We start from the raw sequence: 24,601 nt of genomic DNA, 5'->3' as shown, positions 1-24,601 counted from the left end.
TACACTGGTTGGATGTATTTGAATTTAATATAGAGATTTATTAGTATTAATTAATGTTCAAAATTGGGTTAAATATTTCTGGCATTTAATCATAGTGATCTGATAAATCTATATCTAGGTTGGCATGATATTTAGATTTTATTTATATAAAAGTAACGCATCATTCCGATTTTTCTTAGCTTAATTATTTTATGTAGTAAATAGACTACGATTCATATTTAGAAGATTATTTTGTTTTGATTCTAGATATATAAAAACTGTGCAGCTGAAATTAACAATGATATATCTGAAAATGTGAAATCTTCTACAAAAGGTAAAAGGAGGAAAAACCCTCGTATGAAAAAGGAGATAATCGTCAATAACAGTAAAAGACAAAGGAGAAACTGTAACAACTTTCAAGATAAACAAATTAAATGTAGAAAATGTGGATTAATACTTGATGTTTCTGAAACTTCAGATTTGCCCGTTTGTCTCTTGTGTTCTGATGGTTACTTCAGTGTTAGTATGTTTTGTGTTGTTCTTTGCATGAAGTGAGACATTTTCTTATCTACAATTGTTTATTTGTTGATAATGTTTCTTACTTTTATTGCTGTATACAAGTTTTAGAATTTTTTTTTTTTAAATGTTTATTGCTTAAGTTTTACTTCTTTGTTGGCTTTAATAAAATTCTAGAAATTTACTTTCTAAAAAATTCTAGTCTTTTATGAATGATTAGTGTTAGTAAAATTGATTGAAATAGCATCAAAATTCTTCTTATTGCTTATAATTTATAATCGTTAAATCTTATGAATAAGTGAAATGTATAACCTGACTTCAAAATGTGTCATAGAAGTTGTTCATTAACTCTGGATGTAGATATCAATTTTATCTATCAATTTTCAAATTTTCTTTGGTATTTCTATTAGCCTCCGCTCCTGCCAATCTAATTTCCTCTTATGAAAAAGAGTTTTTAAATCCCTAAAAAGGTGATTCCTCTTGCAAAGAGGCGATGAGTTCAAGAGGAGCAAGTCATTCCAATATGTTTACCCCTTAATATATTTTTGTCTGTTTTTATCCAGGATTAAAATCTTTACTAAAAATTTATGCATGGTATGAAAAATGGAATTATCAATTCAAGTTTATGTATAGTAAAAAGGTAGAGAAATAAAGATAATTAAAATCGTTTGTAGTTTTGTAAACTATATTTTGGCCATGAAATATATCCAATTTAGGAGAAAGAAAAAGTTGTATTTATAATTATTTTTCCTATTCGTTAATCAGTAACATTACTTTTGGTTAACCGGCGAATTTCAAAAGCTTTGTTAACTAACGGAAATACCATGTATTGCATTTTAAATTTAATATTCTTTGTTATATTTTTTATTTGAAGATTAGATGTCCAGATCCCAAATGTTAATATCCCAAAACTGTTAAAATTAGCCCTTTAACTTTTTCTGACTCAAGAAATCTCGAAATTTAGAAATATGGAATACTTTTATCTGGCTTTTCTTAGAAAAGAAAGCTTTTCCTTGGGATGGATAGCCATTTAAATTTACTGTATAGAGTATTTTTAAAATTGCATCCATTGAAACATGAATTCCCTTGTGCAGATAGAGGAATCTTTGTAGCACAAACCACAGGACTGTTTGCTAGCTCTCAAATGACTTTTTATCGTTGAATTGAGAACTTTATTTCTTTCAGTTTTATTAGCAATGTAAGATAACATTTTATATCTTTGGACAAATTTTTGAATAAATCCATGATTTGAATTGCTTATAATTTCTCAAGAATATTTATATTCTTCTGACATTTAAATTACAAATATCCGTATTTATTTCGATTTTGGAGCTAATTTTAATGACCTATGATGATTTTAATGAAATGGTTGTTCTTCAGTGCTTGAAACAATTCTTGGCTCATTTTTTTAAAAAAATTTTAATGAAATAACGTACTAATCATATTTTTAAGATGCATACATTCAATTTTGTGACATGGAAATGTATCCCTGAATACAAATATTTAGGTTATTAAAATATTCTCAATCCCTCCCGTTTGCTTATCTAATACATTGTTTATCGCTCATTTTATTATTCCTATAAATATTAAATTTAAATATGACTTTAATTTTATTTTATTATGCAGCAAAAGAATAAAAAGTGTCATGTATATATACTCAATAAAGAGAACTACTATACATTTATTTTCCTTTATATCTATAGTATATTCAATTTGTAATGAATCTTTAATTCCTGTGATTGTTTGCTTAGTCGTTTAATCTGTTAAAATTACTTAAATATTCAATGCTATAAATTATTTTAGTCTTGCTGTTTGTTTCTAACGGAACATTTTTATTTTTTATCTTTATATATATAGTCTGATTCTCAGTCAAGTAATTCCTCTTACATTTATGATGATGATGATGATTCAGTGAGTAGTGAGATAGAATTTTCAGAACTTCAAGAAGATAGTTTCTTTGAATGTGTCTGTGGATCTGAATTTAGTGTAAGGAGAAAGAAGAAAACAATAGTTCAGTGTAAAAATTGTGGACTCCAGCAGCATGCTGAATGTGTTCTGGCCAGTATAACTGAAGAATCTTTTGTAAACTACTTGTGTCCATATTGCTGGGTTGAACCCTCAAAGGTATGTGTATAAATATATAAAGGATGTCCGTTTATTCCCTTAACTATTGCATTTAGACATATTCTTCCATTTGCAAATTTTCCTCAAGTAAAGTACCCAATTGTATGAAAATTGTTTAGATTTTCTGAAAAGGATAATAAAAAGTTAGGAAAATTATATCTTTATGTAGTCCCCATAGCGGAAAATTGTCATGATTTTTTTAATTTAATTTAATTTTTTTATTTTTGCACGTATTTCAGGATACGAAGTGTCATGTTTTTGTCAGCGAAATTTGCTAGGGTATTGGAAAAAGCAAATCTATTTATTTAATCCCTTTTCCCATGTCTTTGATAGGTGTTTGAGCGAGACTTTCGTTTTGATTTTCAGAGATAATATATATAATAGAAAAAATTATTAAAAGTATAGAATGAGAAAATAACTTATAATTTTCATTAAATTTCGGAAATTGGTCAAATAATACATTAACTGAAGTGCTTGAAAACTTGATCAAAATGAACACTTTTGTCATCTTACAAGATTGAATTTTTTTTAACAATACTTGAGCATATGTGATCTGGTTCATTACTTGTGGCTATGTTTTTGAAATCGTTGGCAAAGATCTGCAGAGAATATACTCCCAAAACCATTCATCCCTTGTTTTAAAAATAATTGAATGTATCGATCGCCATTCAGCATTCTGTCATACAAAATAGAACCAACCAAAAAGTTTAAAAATGCCACGCCAATGCGAAGAACTAATTTTTACCTATGCATAAGCGATCGTTTTGAGGTTTAATCCTGATCATGTAGTTTTCTATGTAACTGTTGTAACAGTCCATGGATTCCAGAAATGCTATATTGTCGCAGTTATTGCCTTGAAATATTTTTTTTTTACGTTGTCAGTTTCGGAACATTGAATTCTGAACTGATTACTCATATACAGCATGAGCCAAAATGTCAGTTTCTGCATCACATATGTAACTCCTCATTATCCCTGTTTGTCTCCAGAAAAATAAAGGTCTTGTAGATTATAATTGCTAAATCTTTCTGTAAACACACTTGTATAACAGAAGTTCCTAGAAGATTGCTGGGAATTTGGAAAACGACGTTTATATTCTTCTGCAGCTAACCCTCAGCATTATCAAACTTTCCTTATTACTGAAATATATCATTCTTTTAGAAAGCACTAGAGCGGTGGCGGAGTAGACCTGTTGAATGCTTTCCGATGACAAGTGAGTCCCGTACAGAAAAGATACCCTCTCCCCTTGGTTAAATGAGAAGGAGCGAAAAACAAAAGCCTGTTCACTCAAATTTCCTTCTCCTTTTTTCAACTAAATTTTCGAATTTTCAATTTATTTTTTTATTTTACAGACATATAATTTCTGGGCAAAATCGGAGATGTCTCAAAATTTCAGATTTTTATTAATTTCTGAAATTCTGTCACGGCAGAATAAGAGCTGACATCCCGTTTTCTATGGATATTACATTTCTTACGGAAGATTTCTTAGTACTTTACCTCCTCCTGCTTTTGTGTTATGAAAATTTTTAGAGTCGTCCTCGTCATCTGACTGCGGCTCAAAATTTCGAGGTCCGTCCCAAAATAGCCCTACTGTTGCTTTAAAATGGGACGTTGATATAACTAAACTAAACTTGGTACTTTAACTTTATTTTTTTTATTTATTTATTGTTTTGTTTTACCGCCGCACTTTATCTGCCATGCGACTAATTGATTAATGTCTTAGTAGATCCGAAAACCATCTAGGCCAAACTATTTATACTTAATATCTATATCAAATCCAAATTAGTATTTCATATGGATATCAAAAATAAAATTTTTGATATCCAAAATAAAATTTTTGAATAATATAAAATAAAATTTTTGAATCCAAATTCTTGTCGGCCTCAACTGCGTAAAATAGCATTCTGAAAACTTAGGGAAGGAGATGACAAATAATTTTAAAGGGAATAATCACCGAATGCTATTGACAGTAGAGGTTCATTGCACGGAATAAACTGCACTGAAAAAAAAATTACATTGCTTGAAAAACAGCTCTACATCTAAATAGCTCACGTTTTTTCATTGATCAACTTCTATTAAAAGAATGCGAGTGTATATTAAATCAGATGTCCTTCTTTTTGGGAAATGTGAAAACGAAAGTAAAACCAAATAATAATTACTTGAAAAAAGCGAAGAGAGAAAGCAAGTCTTATATGATAGAATGAGGGAACAAAAAGCGACATCACTCAATCTTCCATGCACCAAATCTAAACTGTCATCAAATCAACTTAGTCACCACTGAATTCAAAACGAGAGAAATATTTCATATTCGATTTTCCTCATTACGTGTAAGTACCCCACCCGGAGGGGGGGCAACTCAAATATGAAGATGAGAAACTTCCGGCATGGTGGTTGGTTCGCGCTACCAGGGTGGGTACAGAAATGGTGTGGTGTCGAATGTCCCCTATAGATGACGGGATCTTGCTTCCCACGGGAAGGGTTATATCGTAGCCTGATAATGACCCTTAGGACTCAACCTTTTTTCTCGCCAATGCTGTCGCTGTGGTCCGGTCATTCAGATTTTGTCCGTGTGTTTCAGGGCGGGTCGGAGTAGTCAATGTGTGATTACGTTTCACTGAATTTTGATGCTTTCTGGATATGGTCTCAAAACGACTTCAGCATGTATCCCCTATTTATTTATTCATTTTTGTTGTTCATAGAACTTTCAGTGTGATAATATAACAAAACATGTAAAAGCCAAAAAACAAGTTTTGAAAATAATTTCTTGAGTTGCAGCAGTTCTGCGGCTCTAATGAATGAGCAGCTACTGTTTTTCAAATATTAAAAAATTCAAATTCGTATTCTTTGCTTAATTATTCATAAGCAGTTGAACAGGGAACAAAAGATTGAGAAAACAATTTTTATTCTTGTTTGAGATATTATCGCTACGAATAATCTGTTTATGAAATACCAATGAGATTATTAACTACTTGTTCCACTTACAATGATGTTTCGAGAAATAGAAATGCTTAAGGACTACAGCTCTGCAATCACTGCCTGGTGGTATGATCTCTAGCATTCTTATTTGTCCTATCACCAAAATAACTGGGATACTAAAATTTTTCATTTTGTCGCCAAGCATGGGGGTCATTGAATAGACATCCATTCAGCATCCAATAGAGCTGTCCGTAAAAATCTTGTAATGTAACCAACTGTGTTGGGAAGAAACATTACAGATTTATATCTTTATAGACATTTCACACATAAAATTTTTCAATTTAAATAATATTCCAGACAAATTAAAATTTACTATGAATTTAATTTGTAAATGTAAGAAAGGAAAATAGGAATCTTATTGTTTGTACTCATAACTTTTTGTCTGAATTGCAAATTCAGATAGTTTGTCATCTTTAACATTTAATGTCTCCCATATTATTGCTTTATGCTAATTATATATCGATTAATGTTAAGTACATGTTCAATTTTTTGTACTTTTTTGTAATCAGATATGGTATATTATTAAAAATAAAACAACTTTATTACTTGGTTATTTTTTTCCTGTTGTGTGAGTTTTTGCTAACATGTTTTATTTTTTCTGCTTTCCATACACATGTTATCAATTATATAAAAATATGATATTTAAATGCCAATTAGGTTATTAATAACGCAGATGATATTATGCACCTGTTAAAAATTATTTGCTTATTGTTTTAAGTTATTATAGTTTAAAATAAAAGCAAATCATTTTAGCTCTGAACTATATTTCTTCTAATTTAGAAATTTTAAGTGATAATATTTCAATTTTAGGAACCTGTTCCATCCCCTGCTACTCTTATTGTATCACCATCAGCTATTCTATATCAGTGGGAACAAGAAATTTCAAGGCATATAAAAAAAGATGGTTTGAAAGTCTTCTTGTATGCTGGAGTTGAGCGCCACAGATTCATTAATCCAAAAGATTTGGCAAATTATGATATTGTCCTTTCATCCTATGAAATATTTAGAAAAGAACTCAGTCATGTCAATGTGCCACATGGTACTATTTTAATCACAATTTTAAATTGCTTTTATTATAAAATATGTAATTTCTTATTTGTGTATGACAATTTTCTATGATTATGATATATATCGAATTTTAATTGTATATTCAAACCAATCTAAAGAAACTTAATAAGTTTAAGTAAACTTTTAAAGATGTTTTTTTCCCTCATAAAAGTATTTGTTGTCATTGGAGAGGAATAATTAGAAATTGAATGTTTGATAGTCGTTTTCCTTTTTATTAATTAGGAGAAAAACAACGTCCGTTGCGCTACCCCAAAAAATTTAGAACACTACCTTCGCCTTTATCAGCTGTCGAATGGTGGCGTATATGTCTTGATGAGGCTCAGATGGTTGAAGGTGTGACAACAAAACCATCACAAATGGCTCTTCAACTTAAATGTATTAACCGCTGGTGTGTTACTGGTACACCAATTCAGAAGTCAATTGAAGGTTTGTTATTTTGATTAATTTTTACTCTAAATTATTTAACCTGCTTCTTTGGTGTTGTAGATATTCGAAATTCAAAATTTTGCATAGTTATTCAATATTTATTGTAAAAAATAATTTTTTGATAATCTCTGTAAAAATTATGGCATTGTTTTCTGAATCATATCTTTTGGCCTGTGATTCAAAATTAAATTAATAATTGAGATTATATATAAAATATCAATTTTCTCGGACATTTAGGGAGTCCGTTTTTGAAAGGAAGTTAATTTAAAATTTTAATATGATTACCATGTTTTTCACCATTTAACAAGATGACTTATGGAAATTTTTAAATCTCAAATGAAAAGAAAACTACCTTTTTTAGATTTCTTTTATATGATTTTATGTTGTTGTAAGACATGAAATTTTGGAGAGAATGGTAAATTCTTGCAAATTCACAATAGCAATAATTTACTGTTCAAGACTCAGAGATTTATTTCGTGCTTTCATCTAGTTGCTTCAAATTGTCTCCTTAACCTAGTATATTGGTTACTTGAATTTTGGCTTTGAGTTATATCCTTAGAAATGTTCATTATTTTGCAGTGGTATTTCTGTAGAGTGAATTGAGATCAATTTTAATTTCGTGGCTTGAAAATATTTTTTTTTTTTAATTTGTGCTTTTTTATTATAAAAATCTATTTCACCAATGAAATAATGAACGAATAAATTTAAATAGCTTATTGATTGTGTACAAGCTATTTTATGTATCTATATCACCAAAATTTGTTTATTCTGATAATTTTCTTTTCCCTTTTCCACCAAAATTAAATTGTAAAGGATTTTAAAATAAATAAGTGAACTCACTTAAGAATTTATTTTTAAAAGCTTTGATTCGGGAAGAATCATACAATAAGAGAATTAAAAAAAAAAAAAAATGAAGATCTCAAATCTACAGCAATTTTATCATTGTCTTCATTGAAAGCTTCAAAGCATTTTTATTGAAGTCACTACAAAGCATGGAATTTAATAATGATAATCTATTCTATATTTTACAGTAACAGAATATGAAGGTAAAAATCAATCTCGAAATAATTTTCATTCTAAAAAAATTAATTTGTAAAATTGAAATTGCTTTTAGATGTTTATTATGCTGAAATAATAGTATGTTGTTGATATGAGGAATGTTTTCAACTGAATTAATAAATTTTTTCTGCTGGCTTAGATTTCAACTTACTTGTTACTTTCCTTATTCCAACCTATTTTTTTAATTTTTATAAAAATATTTTTCTCTTTTTTTTATTGCTCTAGATTATTGTGTTATTTAATCATACTGAATATTAATTAGAAGTTAAATCTCTTAAAATGTGATGATTTTTAAATATTAATCTTGTTTTTGTAGATTTATATGGATTGTTACTCTTTCTTGGCTATGACCCTTATCATGAAAAATTGTGGTGGAAGGAATTATTATGGAAACCTTTTGCATGTGGGAAACCTGATAAATTGGCTATTGTATTAAATAATGTCCTGTGGCGTACTCCCAAAAATTTTGTTTTACATCAGGTATGCTGAAGCTTTTGTTTTTAAATTCCTTAATGGAATCCTAATGAATTATTTTGAAAAAAAGTTTAAAAGTATTATCTATGTAATTTCTTCCAAGTTTCAATCCATTGGTGATTTTTCTTATCAGTTAAGCAATGGTATCATTAATTTTTTTAAAGATTTGAATTTTCTTCTAGTATGTTTCATTCCTACAAATGGTGTATGTAAAAATCGCTAATGCGTTAAAGTTGCGGTAAATACGAAATTGGAAATCGCTTTTAATTAGAATTATTATAATGAATAGACCATTTTTGGCACTTTATCCTTAATCACAACAATAATATGGTATGAAGTAAACAATATATCATAAACAATCATTAATCAGGCAAATAAAATTAAATCTTAATTTAATAAACCTATTTGGGACGTTTTTAAAACCAGGTTTTTTGAATATGTATCACAAAATAAGCATTTTTATTTTTATATTTTGTTGTTCGATTTGCATAAATACTCTTTGAATTTCTTATCTCTTCATCTTAAAAATGAACAGCAGTGGAAAAGATAGCTCTCAACTGTTGTAATAATATCCATATCTCTCTATACTTATATAAAGCAGCTCAGTGTGTGTGTGTGTGTGTGTGTGTGTGTGTGTGTGTGTTGGCACTCTACAGGTCAGACCGTTTGACCAACTGCTACCAAATTTGGTACATGTATACCTTGGAAGTCCGGAATGTGCACCTGGGGTCCCTTTTATTTAATTTTTAATTAGAATTTTAATTATTAATTAAAAACTAATTTCCCGCCAAAAGAATCTTCATTTTCCCCACCGCCAAATGAGTAAAGCTTCAATTTGTTTTCCCACGCTAATCAGGCTAGGCTTAATATTTTTCGGTTGATTATTTCAAATGGTTCTGTTTATTTTCTTAATGTTTGATGCATTTAAAATTAAACGTTATTAAGTATTCGATCTCTCAGGGGCATTCTCAAGTACTTTTGAATTAAAATAAAACAGAATAAAGGAAATTAAAAATTTCTAATCCGCATAGCGTTACCCCAACTGGCGTAGAGAAATTCACGCATTTGCGTTACCATACCTGGCGTTGAAAATTCGCGCATGCGCATTGTGTTCTGATTGTTGACAACTATTATTTACGGATGTGGACATGATTTAAATTATTTTTAGGTTAGTTGTATGCTTTTGTAATTAAATTGTATTTATGTTAGTTATATAGTTTTTGTATATCCTTATAGATTTAAGTATATTGTTTTTTAAGTAGTTTTTTTTTAACCTGTTTTCAATCGATTATTTTAAACGATTCGTTTTATTTTCTTGCTGTTTGATGCATTTAAAATTAAATATTGTTAGTTAATCGATCTTCTCATGATGACCTAAGAAAATTTTGTTGGTAAATTAAGAAATATATTCTTTAGTGCCCATAAGCTCAGTGACTTTGTTTTCACTAATCATATTATTAAAAAAATACTTTGTTTCAGTAAAAAATATTATTATATTAATTGCAGATTAATCATTTCCACTTTAATTTAAAGCATAAATTCTACTTGGAGCTAACAGAAAATTAGAGAGATACATATTACGTTATAGCTGAAGGCCTTTATAATATTATGAGTGAATTATATGACTATCAAAATTTGATGTTTTGAAATATTTTAATGAAGAAGCTATTAAAGTAGGAATTAAATAAAATATTTAATTATTAAAATTTTAACGAGCATTAAGATTGGCGCATTTGCGTTACCATAATTGGTGTTGAAAATTCACGCTTGCGCATTGTGTTCTTATTGTTGGTTGGTAACTCTATTTTCAACGGATACGGACTTAGTTTTGAAGGCTTACGTGTTTCCGACCGATTATTTCAAACGATTCTGTGTATTTTCTTAGAGTTTCATGTATTTAAAACTAAACATTGTTAATTAATTGATCTGATCTGTTCATGATGAATCTGAGAAAATTTTGTAGAAAACGTCTTGAGATATTACATAAATTAAGAAACATATTCTTTAGTGCCCATAAGGTTTAAATACTCAGCGACTCTGGTTTCAGTACTCATATTTTTAAAAAAAATGCTTCGTTTCAGCAAAAATTGTTCTTATATTAATTGCAATTTAACCATTTTCTCTTTAATTTAAAGCATAAATTCTACTTGGAGCTAACAGAAAATTAGAAAGATCATATTACTTTATGGTTGAAGGCTTTTATAATATTATGAAAGAATTACATGACTATCAAAATTTGAAGCTTTAAAATATTTTGATGAAGAAGCTATTAAAATAGGAGTTACATAAAATATTTAATTATTAAAATTTTAACGAGCATTAAGAGTGGCGAACCGGCTGGTCGCCAAAGTAGGCTAGTAGAAAATAAGTCAATAAATATCCACATCGAACATTTTATTTTCGAATAGTCAGTCTAAAGTTCTTATATTAAGTCTGTATAGTTTACTGGCAGCTCTGTTAAAATAAAATGCCTCAAGGCTTCTCTTCTCATTTTAATTTTCAGTCCACTGTTCACAGCTGCCGAAGTTACACACTCAGATAACAGTACATTACATATAGCACTTGAGAGTTAGGTGCAGGTGTAGTTTCCTCTGCATGTTTCAAATCTATTTTCACTGAGTATGCACCAATATTTTGTCCGGCGTTAACCTGATAACACAATTTACAGATAAAAGCAAAATATAGATATGATCAAATACTATCATAACACAATAGAAATAATAGCACAATTTAGTGTACAGAACATTTGTTACATATAACTGAAATCTGCAATTAAAAAATATTTAATATAAAAGTTAATATAAAAAATATTTATATAAAGCGATTAGAATTTTACTTTAAAGATAAGAGGCAAATTTTATTCATTAATTTTTTTAAAGGTACCACTCTTAGTTTTCACCACTACTGCTTTCCCTGAACTTCCATTACGAGCCCTAAAGGCCAATTACAGATAAATAAAAAAAATCTGTCTTGCTTGTTGATTTATTTACTGTCTTCTCTTCATGTTTTATTTTGTTTTCTAATTGATTATCATACTTGCATAGTGATATAGTAAGCATAGAGCGTTGAATTCTCAGAATAAAAAAGTTAGTAGAAAAAAAATCAAAAATACAACTTTCAAAAATAATTTCAGAGGGTGCTGCAGCCCTGCAGTCTTAAGCGTCTGCTAATAATAAGGATAATGGACATGTTCCATAATCTTTACTAATTGTACTTTTTAAAGTATTGTTTTTTATCTTAATCTATTATTTTTTAAATTAAGACTTTTATAAGCAAAAAGCACCTTCTTTAAATTTAAAATGATTTTGTTCTTAGAAAAATTATGAAACATTTTTAATATTGTATTAATTGGATTAATCTAGTACGTATACATTAATGTTGTATCAATAAAGGTACTCATTATTCAGATGTAATGTGTAGAAAATGTATGGTTACAAATTCATTCACTTACAGTGAATGAATTTGTAACTGTAATTGATTTAATTTGTAAACGCAATTGATTTTTTTTTTTTTTTTTGCTACAATCTCGAATGTTTTGATTATTGGATTTTAATTTAAATAATAAGATTGCCATTTTTTTGTTACCTTATAAAATCATATATCTAGAATTAGATTGCTTGTTTTTGCTGTAGATGGGCATTCCACAGCAAGAATTTCTTGTCCATAAAATTGAATTTTCTCAGATTGAAAAAGTTTTTTATGAAAGTATACGTTCAAGATGTATAAAGGATTTCATGGAAAATATTAGAAAGTATGATTGTGAAGATTTAAACCTGCGAAATATGGATAAGCATGTGCTTAGTAAGGTATGTTATGAAACAATTATTATTTATACTTGATATTCCATTGATTTTTTTTTTTTTTTGCAGTTATCATAATTATTTCTCATATTACTATAACAAATAATGAACTAAATCTTTTATAGAATCCTTATAATTTTTTCGGAATCATAAGTAATTTTTATTTTTAATATATATGATTGATTCTTTTAAATTTAAAACAGCATTTTAATGTTTTTGGAAAATATTTCTTGTTTAAAAATTAATATCTTGTATTCATTTATATGTCAATCTGGGATGTTAGGGCTTGAATATTGAGAAGGATGTTAATTCTTAGAACTTTATTAGACAATAATCTTTTTAGTGTTAGTATATATATTCAGAAAAGTTGCCATCTTTGAAACACTTTCTATATGCCACTTTTATGGAAATGCATTTGATATTTACATGTTAATATTTATCTAATTTAATTCATTTTCAAACATAATTTGATCTGTAGTGTTGCAAAAATCCTCCAATGTGTGTATAGTAAAAGCAGTCCAACAAACTGTATAATAGAAAACGACGCTTTATTTCAAGAAAATTCCAAAAGACACAAAGTACAAGTAACAAAAATGCAGCTAAGATGTACATAAAAAGCGGCACTTTTAATTAACAACTCAAACAGACAGCGAATTGCTAATTACATAACAACAATAGCAGTCAGCTACACAGTTTTCTAGCTCTCTCTGTGAACTAATTCGAAAGTAAGAGTTACTTCACTTCAAACTCTCCAGCCTATAAAGACTTTTTGACAGGGCTTGATGTTATATGGAATTCTCTAGAAAGATTCTTAGGTCTTGGTTCCTAATAAAGAAAAGGCCATAGTTCTTCCATTTCCCCTAACCTTCATTTTTACCTCTAAGGTCAGAAGTCATTAACCTAGCTTCCATTAAGAATTTTTGTAAATCCCTTTTTCCATTAATAAGACTTATATGGGAGGGAGATGGTATTACAGATTTCTTCGAAAACTGCCTGCCCCAACACTAGGTTTGATCACACTCCATAAAATGTTTGTCTGTTGCTCTAACATTGTAATGAATCTTAATTCCATTCACTGGACAGTTTATTTCTTCTGATAAGCGTATGTAAACTTTCCGAATGTGCCTCAAAATTATTCATTTATTCATTCTGCAAAGACGATCAAAAGGATTTCACTTGACCACGTGGATTTCGGTCATCCAAAAAGGATTCCAAGTGATAATCGCCGCGTTAGAACATGTAACATCTCGATGCAGTTCATCAAGTTACTTCATAGACCACACTGGTATAGATCTGGAGAAAAAGTGTCAAATGCGTATCCTAATTAGTCTGATTCTTTGAAAGAAATATGTTTAAAAAATTGTTATATTAAACTTTTGATCATTATCAGATCCTGAATCTAATGTTGTCATTCATATCTTCAGAATTCTCTAAAGTTTGCGATGCTCAGTAAAAAACGTGGAATTAAAATTTGTATCTTCTAAATGTACTATCATAAGCACGCCATAACGAGAAGCCTTGCTTTGAATGAGTTCTTTAGCTAATGTCGAAACTTCCTGATTGGGAAATGGGAATTGCTTCGGTCACTGGATAAAATAGACCATCGATATTAAGATATATTGATTGTCCTTTGAAGTTATAAGGAAAAATTCTAGAATATCCAAAACCATTCTTTCGCTTTGTGTATCCGCTTTATATTTTTGCAAGTGACTTTGAGTTCGTCTTATAGGACATTTTCGGAGTCTGCAAACGTGGAATTTTCTACACTAGTTTCCAACGTTGGTTAGAAGCCAATCTTTATAAAATCGCCCTCGGTCTTTATATAAGGTTTTCATGAATACGACGTATTCTTCATTTGCGATGTCAAAAGTCTCTCGCAGAACTTCTGCGTTTCGTACAGTTAGTTACCATCAACAGAAGCCTCCATCATCACCGTCTCATTTACGATATAAAACACCATCTTTAGGATGTAAGAAATCAAAAAGATCAGAGTATCGTTTTATTGCGCAACTTTCAGGAATGATTTTTTGCTATGATAGTCTACTTGTCCAAATAAGTGTTTCTCTAGAATTAGTCTAAAATTTGCATCTTCTAGTTGCGCTTTTTGGATCTTACTTGAAGACAAAGGATCCACAGCTGTCCTTGTTGAAATTTTCACGGAAATATCTACTTCCATTCCAATGCGCCTCCTCCCTCCCAGTATTCAAGCAATGTTCTCAGTGGAGGGTTTCGGGAGAGCCTATCGGCATTTTTGTGAGAAGTTCCTTTGCGACGCTACACTCTGATTGAATACAAAATAACTTCCTTTCCTTCCGCCCTTATCTCATTCTTCTTCAGGTCTGCATTAATTTTTTAAAGAAAATTACGACTAAGAATACGTTATATAACCTACGTGTATTCTGTTTTGGAATTTTCCGGATCCGCATTAAGCATGTGCATCCAGTTTCATATATCTGCTTTTCACTGTAGTTGTCTAAAACATTTTTGGAGCCATGTAATAAGTTGTTCTCTCTTTATTTAGTTTAAGTCTGTTATAAAAAGACTTATATTTGCATCCATATCCACCAGCATCAAATACGTGATACCACGTACACATCTTCCTAAGTGGAATTCATTTTTGTCTTCGTTAAGTTCGGAAACTTTCCAGTCTTAAAACGTCTTAGCCCATAAGTTTGTTTTTCTAGAATCACATGGTTCACATAGAATATTCTCTCTGTGCGTGCTATTTTTTATCGCACTTTCAATAATTCATATTTGGATTTCGTCGAGAAGTTTATTTTCTTTCCCTGTCAAGACTATTGAATAGTATTTCCATCGCTCTCAATAGAGATTCGGATTTATCATTTTTTTCTTTGCCGATACCATCTCTTATCTATATTAATCCTGCGTGTTTAAATGTCTTCAAAACAGTTTTTACAGCATATGTTTCATGCTATCTGCCTCAGTTTATTTCATTAATCTCATTTTGCGTTCCGTCATTCTCGTTAAATGTTACTTGCTTTCATCTTTGGTAGCTTATAGAACTATTGAATTTTGAAGTTTTCCCAAACATCTAGAGGATACTTCGAATGTATCAGACTCATCAGTAGCACCACTCCGCTGCACTACTTTAAGCAGGATTTATATGCACTGTCATATCCGGCACGGTTCAAACAAAGATGGGATCATAATTCTTGCATTTTTTCCCCATATTTGTTATTGAGTTCGTATGTCACCAACTTGGCAGCCATTGAGTAATCTGTCTTACTAGCGATGACACTAATGTGTCAAGCAAGCGGCATTACAGATTCATAACAATATTTATCTGTAGCCAACGCCAATAATTAACACATTCGGACAGTATGGTTATAACTGTCATTTGAATACATGTAACGTAACCGCACCATAAATATAAATGAAGGCTATACCCGTCAATAATCTTTTTTAGATGTCACTTCCGCAAAGATATTGCTAAATAAATATGTCGAAAGAAAAGACACTTTCAACCAAAAGATAAAAATATGATACTGCTATTCCTATCCACTTTGTAAAACTGTCGGCGAACAGCTATATTTTAGATTTTCTCACCTTTTTCGTGTTATTGTAGTTGCTCCGTGTTGTTTTTAATTGTTGTTTTGGATTAGAAATCGGTTAATATTTCTTGATTCATATTTAAAGTTTTAATATTTAAGTTTATGTTTGCTTTAAGAAAATTAACATAATTTGCATATTTCTTTTGATTTTATAGATATTGTTACCCTTGAAAAAATTGCAAAAGGCTTGCTGTCATTTTCAACTAGCTCAAAATAACTTGACTGATGTGCAGAAAAAGTAAACCTTAATTTTGATTTTCCTTGATATTATTAGTCATTTTAAAATTTACCTAATAGTTTTTATGTGTGAAACCGTGGCTTTTACATTTTATTATTTTGACTTTATTATTGCAGTACAATGACCATCCCTGAACTTCTTGACCATTTATTAAAAAATGCCTCATATGAATGTGAAGAAGTTCATAGAAAACTGATTTTAGCCTTGAATGGTAATTTTTTTTTTTTTTAAGTTCACTGTGAAATTTTGTTGTATTCTACTTTTGACTTTACATAATTTTACTGATAAATGCCAATGAATCTTCTGTATTGCTGATAATTCTTATTTCATTTTTTTATTTATCTCTTTATGAAATAATTTAATGACTATATAATAATTTTTTTGCTTTAAACTCTCATTTATAAATTGAATTATAGTTTTCTTTTTATATTTCATTTGGTGCTTTCTTACAGGTGTTGCAGGTGTGTTTACTATTAAAGAAGAATATAAAAATGCTTGTGAATTGTATAAAAAAGTTTTACTTTCTGTAGAAGAACACAAAAATGTAATCAGAACTGATATTTTACAGCAAATTCACACCCTACATAATTACTCAAAATTACTCTCTTTGTGGATAAGCAAGACAAATGATTATTCCGATATTAAAATGATAATAGCGAGTGAAAATGTGTCAGATTTTACAGAAGAATTAAAAAGTAAATCTGCCGAGCTCAGTGAAACTTATTTGCAGAAATTTACTTCGATTATGCAGAACTGTAAAGATATGCTCAGACAAATAAGCGAAGAAATACATAAAATCAAATCACAGTTCAAATGTAATACAAAATCTCTTACTACTTCCAGTTGGTGGTTTGAAATTCTTGATAATATGAATGAGGATGAGAAAAAATCATTCATCCAAAGAATAAAAGAATCCTTAATGGATGCACCTGGAAGAAGCTTTTTACCTGATTCAATTTCCATTTCTGACAGGTAATTTTCCTTATTTTTGCCTAAAATATTGTTAAAATATTTTTGAATTAAAATAACTTCTAAAACATTTACGTGTGGATCTGGGCGTCCTGAGTTCGAACCCTTGTTCGGGCATGGTTGTTCTTCATCTGTTCTCTCTGTGAGATGTGTTAATGTGCTCCCCCCCCCCCTATAAAAAGGGACTGTGCACGCTAATGTGATGCGTGAATAGCAAAATTGTACTCTTTGCACTAGTTGGCGCTACTAAAACAAGAGATGCCCCCTCTCGGCTTAAAATCGCTGGCTTCGAATCAGCGGGCTTGTCCATGCCAGGTGCCATCAGAAACAACAACACATTTTCGTGGTCATGGATACTAAGCATTCATTTTAATTGTGAGGCTAAATGGCATGAATACTATAAAACTCAAATTTATAAGCCACATTATCACACATTTAATTCTGTACAGCTTTTGGAATTTAAAATAATTGTGCTTTAAGTATATTCATTTTGTTTTGCCTTTGTGTATTTTAAATTTCCATTAGATTGCATTTCGTATAAATTGAGATGTGTATCTACATAATAAATACCACAGCATCTGTATTCATGTTGTTTATCATTGCTTGAGGCAATTAAAAGTTTGCTGATTTGTTATCTTTTATTCTGATAGTTTCTTCTGTCTGTTCCAAATATTAAGTTACATATTATTCCAGTATCAAAGCTTTAAAGCTAAAACATTGTCCCAGATTATACATTAAAAAGTCACCTATACATCCTGCAAACTCTATATGTAACAGTTTTGACGAGGAATCTGAATAAATCTTTCCTAGAAATTTTACATTCTAATAATGAACAAATACACGTAATTTTCCTTTATATATTTTAGGTACATATAAATTTCTTTGATTTTTACATATATTAATGAATTAAGATATGATGATTATTAAGTAATATAGTAAACTTATATTTAACTGCTTTTTATTAGAGATTATGCGATACTATTTTTATTAAATTTTCTTCAATTTATATCATTCTAATTAATAAATGATCAATGTGGATGCTACATCTTTCACTATATATAACTATGTAAATATAATATTCCGGGATATAATTAATCAAAATTTGGATATCACAGTTCATTAAAAAAAATCTATCAATACCTTTATTTTATTTTTTTATTATTATTATTATTTTGCAAATAATTAAGACTTGTAATGTTTGCGAATTTTTTAAGGAAGAAATTCAGCATCTACTTCTCACTTTACATGCTTTTTGTGGCAAATTCATTTTCAATCTTTATTGTGTATGAATGCAGATATTTTCCGAAATGGATTATTACCAAACTAAAATTTAAAAAGAAAAGAAAGAAAAAATGGCCATTTTCGTTCCACCCTACTGTATATATCTGATGAAATATTATTTTCATATTCATTTGATCTCTTCCTTTCAGGTTCCATGATTGTTCTGGCCTTGGATATACTTTAATTTCTTTGTCAGATGAACTTCATGCAGCACGTTCTTCTTTGATTGATGCTGTGAATAATATCACTTTGACACCTGATTCAAATTTACTTAACAATGCCATAGAATGTCACTTAAGACCTACACCAGGACACAAGGTTCCAAGGTTCAAAAAATTTGATTTACTTTTTTATGTTCATTTAATTTATTGTTTATATGATGAATTTATATAATTGCATTTTCTTAATGATGTATAGGTGAATTTAGCTTAACATTAAGATTCATTGTCAGCGTCTTTATTTTATAAAGCATTAAAAATATACTATATAAAAGAGTGTGAAGTTAAAAGATTTTATCGTATGAAAATTATTTTTCATGCACAAAATTTATTTTTTTAAAATTCTTTTCAGTAGTCTGTGGTTATTTGTTTTAATTTAGACTAAGTTAACTATTAATAATTATTTTTTAGATTGCTAAAGTATTAAAATTGCATTGAACTAAAATGGAATAAAAATGTAATTTGGAATCCATCGATAAATTATAGAAATTCACATGCTTTTAGTATAAACCAAGACATGTGATGCTTGGATTCTTTAAAACTTATACGGCCATAAGAATTGCTTAGAACCTTTTTGTAATGATATTTATGTCATATCTTAAAATATCATAAAGCTATGTAAAGTATAACTAATTCAAATTTTTAAAATTTCTTATAGGTGCTTATACTGTAAATCTAATGATGTTTTTTGTCAATATGAGAGCAAGCTTTTTCGTTTCAATGAATTATCGGTTTCTGATGAAGAATCTTCTGACACAGAGAATATCTGCTTGCCTCAACTTCGTAAAGGCACTCATGCAGATAGTGAATTTGAATTAATTTTAAAAATCTTTGTCAATTATGCTCGTCATCGAAGGGGTAAGTTAAAATCTTTTATTTCTTTTTCAAATATAATTTAATTATTGGGTTTAAGTTGTGTTATATATATATATATATATATATATATATATATATATATATATATATATATATATATATAGCGATTCTTGCACAGTGATCTCTACTTAATATTTCTTGAATTTAATGTGTTTCATATTTATTACAGATTTGCCTGTGCATTTTGAAGATGGATGTAATGAATTGAAGCTTTTTGATGCATTAAAAAAAGAATTCAAAGTAAGCTGTTCTGTTATTCAATTAGTAATATACTATTGAAATTTATACGTATATTCTCTAGAACTATAGTTTTCTTTTTTCTTTTATAATTTCAATTTAGAACATTACAATGAGTCTTTTTCAAAATTCGTACATTGGAGATTTAAACTGTCTTATTAAAAGTGACCTATATGATTTTTTTTCTCTATCTAAAATTCTTTTTTGATCTGAAGCTCATAGAAACTCAGAAATTTTTTGTTATAGTAAAATCTTAAACAATTTTGTTAAATAGATATGCATATAATTCATAGCATTCAGTAAGTTAGACTATTTTTTTACATATATTTTCGGAATGCCAGTTAAAAATAAAAGTTAGCAAAATGCCATTTAAAAGGTATTGTAAGAATTATTATTTTTCTATTGCAAAATATGTATATATGTTTGTTCCGATTTCATTTCTTAGCCGTTAATGAGATTTTTACGAAATTTGATATTCATGCTTATTACTAGCCGATTAACTGATTATAAACAATTCACCCCATTCTGAGTAGGGTCAGGACGAGTCATTTAAATATGTGTAAAAAATGGACCACTTGACATAAAATTTATTTCACTTGTTTCTAACTGTCATGTTAAAATATAATGGGTTAAATCTTCTCTGGTCAGTCAAGAAGTTTACTCAGAATAACTGGAAAATTTCTGATGAAACTTAACCTTCATGTTTTTCTTTCTAATAAAGAAGCTCTGTGTGACATTTGACAGTATGAGACCACAGGTGCTAAATTGTTTTCAAATGCTTCCTTGATAACATCTACAAATAACATGAAAGTTATGTGAACCAAACTTATTTGTGCTTTTGAGTTTATTTTTATGTTTATTTCTTAATATTTGTTTTTTGGTATAAAAATATTCTTATTTTGTTATTTATTGTATCTATTAAGCTTATTTTACCTCATTTATATATTGAATATACTTTGTTATTGATAAAGTATATATATTATGTAATTTAAAAAAGTGGCTCTACAATATTGAACCTACTTTATATTTTATAAATTGAGGTCCGATGCTCATTTTCGAAAAACATTTTTAAAAAAGCTCACGAGTGTAACTATATGTATTTGAGATACCGGAAAATACATTTTCGCTACTTTCTTCTAAATAACGACTATACAGAAATAATTTAAAACTGTAACATAAAACAATCAGAAAATTATTATTTTTTCACTACGATTTCAATAGAATAAGGCCAGGAAAGGTAATTGGAAACAAAGAATAATTGGGAATGGTGACTACAGTGCGAACCGGTGAAGCTTTTAGAAAACTGGGAAATATGTGCTTTCTGTAAGGCACTCTACAGGAAGGTGGGAAACATCTTTTAGTGTAATTTTCTAAAGTTTGCTTGCTTTAATTTCAGCGGCATTAAAAAATAGCGGAACCAAACTTTATTAAGTGTCATTATTCATTCTTTACATCAGTTATTTACAAGGTAAGTTGCTGAGATTTATATTTCTTAACTCTGAAGGATATAACGGTTTCGAATAAGATTCTGTTTTCACTTTTGGACTTTCTCCTGAACAGCATTCTCAATTACTCCTGACAGCTTTCGTCGGGTAGTAATTAGGAATAAGTTTTTTAATGTAATAAAACCTATATATTTCGTGTATTTGGAATAATTTATTATATTAAAGGAAATATTAAATCTATTCACGAGGAAGCGTCTTGTTCCAGTAATAATATTCATTACTTTATGTCAAATTTACAATTGATATTTTTGAAGAACCTGTCGTGTGATCCACATACAACTTTTCACATATGAATTTTTTTTTATTTTTTTTTATTGATAATGGTTTGATTCTGTTGAACATGAAATATGGAAGAAAATTAGAAACTGACATGGAGGAAGTAAAAAAGAAATGTAAATAAATAAAAATCGATGCTGAGAAAATATGAAGATTATTATATAGATTCGTTTCAATGAGAAATGCAGATTGTGAAGTTGGTGGAAGTAATCTAGGATGAATCATGATTGATTTTTCAACATAAATGAATATCTTGATCGATTATATTGAAGGTGAATACTCATTATTCATACGTTCTCAAGTGATAGAATTGATAACATTGAAGAGCAGCAATTTTATGAAAACAAAATTTGTTTTGGTGGTAAATGATCGCTTGCTATTTCCAAATGTCCGATAAAACCTCTAGTACTAGATCCTACAGCTGAATTTGATTTGTTCTGGAGCCTAAATGTTAAAGAAAAATGAGTTGAATATTATACTTGAAATTAGAGTTTTATTTTCTGTTATTAAAGTAAATTACTTGGCCTATTTTTTATTAATCTAGGCATTTTAAAGTGCGTTTCTGAGTCTTTAAAAATTTTGAAACACGAAAAGGAAATATCTGTCATTTTTGATTTTGTAAAGATTTATTTTCCAACGAAATTGGGGATAGAATTATTATAACGTTGCGTATTAAACGTTTATATTACTTTATATGCGATATCTTATGAAATATATTTTTATTGATAGACAGTACTTTGATGTAATTGGGGACGGGCTGTAAAATAAATTCTGGAATAATAAGTAGTAGTTTATTTTTTCAAATCAGTTTGTTTATCTGATCATAAACCAAAATTCACGTTCCTATACCTCGGAGACTATGGGGGTAGTTAGAAAAATACGAAGTAATTATGAACTTTGCTCTAATTGCGACTAATTAATAACCAAATTAATTTTAAATAAGGCATTGCTTAGTGTGCTTTCTAGAACCTAATTATACGCGCGTATAACAAATTCATTTTCCATCTCATGCGATCATTTTGAATGGGAAAAAATGAGAAAAGTCTGCAAAATTTTTTCCCGGTAGTCCAAATTGACCTTATTTTGAATTATTGTGTATGTGGACCTTTTATTCGGAAAAGAATGCAGATATCGATAAAAGATTTTTAAGAGATTTATTTTTAAGCGATCAATAAGACTTTTTTAGATCAATTTTTTATTTCTGTAACTTTGTAGAAATACACGATTTCATTTATTATTCCTCATTCTGTGTGAAACCACATCTATTAACTATATAACTTTATTTAAGCAAACGTTAGATATCTATAAATGCTCTAATAAAAGAGTGAATACAATGAAAGCAATCTGATCAATGTTACTTGACAATGTGCTAATCTTTTATAATTCATGGAATTTGTATTTTTACAAACGTATTTATTTGGCAGTTGGCTAATAACATTTTTTAAACTTATCTATCTGTAGCCTGCTCTGGCCAGATCAATAATCCTGTGCAACTTTTTTTTTTTTTTTTTTTTTTTGTATTAACGCGTAAAATCATGTTCAGTGGATTCTAGAATGAATCTATAGAAATGAAGAATCGAGAAAATTCAACATAAACATCTTCATTAGTTGCATGACGCACGCGAACAATAAGAACGAAAAGGCAAGACACACAACGTTGCATTCTCGATATCAGAACACAGTTCTCTCTCAACTCTCTGATCATAATCACTTCACTTCATTACAATACTCTACGCTTGCAATGACTTCATTAATGCACAATATTCTGCGCATCTTTGAGTCTCAGTGAAACGACTTACACTTATAACAAGTTTGCTCGTCGTCTTTTTATCCTTCTTTCCTACACAATAAGAATATTTTCTGGAAGGCATTCATCTGCTAGAAGTATCAGAAAATCTCCATTTTTTTTGTTGAGTTCTTCTCAAGCTTTCTAATGATTGTAATTTACTCACAAGTTCGTCGTCCAAAGATAAAAGATCTTTTGTGGCTTTACCATACGCAATGTTTTTTATGACCATTAACAGCAATTTCGGACTTACATTTGAACATGTCATCTCGTTTGAAACACTTTTTCAATAGCTGCGCTGCTTTCGGTTAATTCACCAGTGCAATCGGTGAGCTAATGACAACTTCGATTTTGAAACTATCGCTTTTTATAAATACTGAAATTTATCTTCTGCAGATAACCGTGTATCCATATGAATTTTTTGCAAACGTACTCTAAAATGCTAAACATTGTTTACCATCACCTTTATATATATATTCAATTCAGATTTGGTGAATTTAAGCTTCTGTGATTCTATAAATGTTTTTCTGTGGGACAGCTTCGCCGAATTTCGAATCAATTTCCACTACCATTGCAAAATAGCAGTTTACATACGCTTCTCCTTGATTATCTAATTTCAGCAGTTCTCTCGAAATGCCGCCAGAAGATCAAATTTATCTTGCAAATGATTTTTAAAAACCTAAATAGTTTTCATATCCATTGTATCCTTTAAAATACCTTTTTCTAATTTATTAATATACGTAGTAGGTAAGGTTTTAAGATATTTCTGTTTCGTTTGGAGCCTTCAATATAGAAAACAAATCTTGAAAATAATCATGTTCAAAACAAAATAAATCAATCCTATAAATTTCGTTTTTTTAATGCCTAGCTCGTCCTGCCACGGACGCTACATATTTTGTATTAACGTGTAAAATAGCATTCAGCAAAATCTATGCTGAGTCTGTGGAAATGAAGAATCGAAAAAATTCAACATAAATATCTTTATTAATTGCAGCACACACTCACAATAAGGAAAACACACACAGGCACACACTCATCACATTCTTCGTATCAGAACAGTTTTCTCTTACTCTGTACTCTTAATCACTTCACCTCCCAGAATTTTGATCGCTTGTAATGACTTCACTTTGCTTCATTAATACGTAACACTGCCTAATCTGAATTCCCCCGTAGTTTTGAATCACAGTATATTTTTACGAAATTTTGTATAATGACTAAATGAA

The 24,601-nt window shown here is 29.3% G+C and overlaps 1 protein-coding gene across 1 annotated transcript in view; it reads left to right on the top strand.

The window, feature by feature from the left end:
• The window catches only part of LOC129958437 (E3 ubiquitin-protein ligase SHPRH-like), a 66,480-nt gene that overhangs the window by 16,654 nt on the left and 25,225 nt on the right, over nucleotides 1-24,601 (top strand). The window contains exons 6-17 of the mRNA XM_056070929.1: nucleotides 247-498; nucleotides 2,353-2,619; nucleotides 6,404-6,632; nucleotides 6,884-7,087; nucleotides 8,463-8,626; nucleotides 12,253-12,426; nucleotides 16,148-16,230; nucleotides 16,347-16,441; nucleotides 16,683-17,202; nucleotides 18,630-18,806; nucleotides 19,357-19,556; nucleotides 19,744-19,814. Coding sequence (XP_055926904.1) covers nucleotides 247-498; nucleotides 2,353-2,619; nucleotides 6,404-6,632; nucleotides 6,884-7,087; nucleotides 8,463-8,626; nucleotides 12,253-12,426; nucleotides 16,148-16,230; nucleotides 16,347-16,441; nucleotides 16,683-17,202; nucleotides 18,630-18,806; nucleotides 19,357-19,556; nucleotides 19,744-19,814 — 2,436 coding nt within the window. The remainder of the gene's footprint in view (nucleotides 1-246; nucleotides 499-2,352; nucleotides 2,620-6,403; nucleotides 6,633-6,883; nucleotides 7,088-8,462; nucleotides 8,627-12,252; nucleotides 12,427-16,147; nucleotides 16,231-16,346; nucleotides 16,442-16,682; nucleotides 17,203-18,629; nucleotides 18,807-19,356; nucleotides 19,557-19,743; nucleotides 19,815-24,601) is intronic.

This window comes from Argiope bruennichi, chromosome X1, assembly GCF_947563725.1.
Source record: "Argiope bruennichi chromosome X1, qqArgBrue1.1, whole genome shotgun sequence".
In the NCBI taxonomy this organism is placed as follows: domain Eukaryota; kingdom Metazoa; phylum Arthropoda; class Arachnida; order Araneae; family Araneidae; genus Argiope; species Argiope bruennichi.
This window is presented reverse-complemented; position numbering and strand designations above follow the sequence as displayed.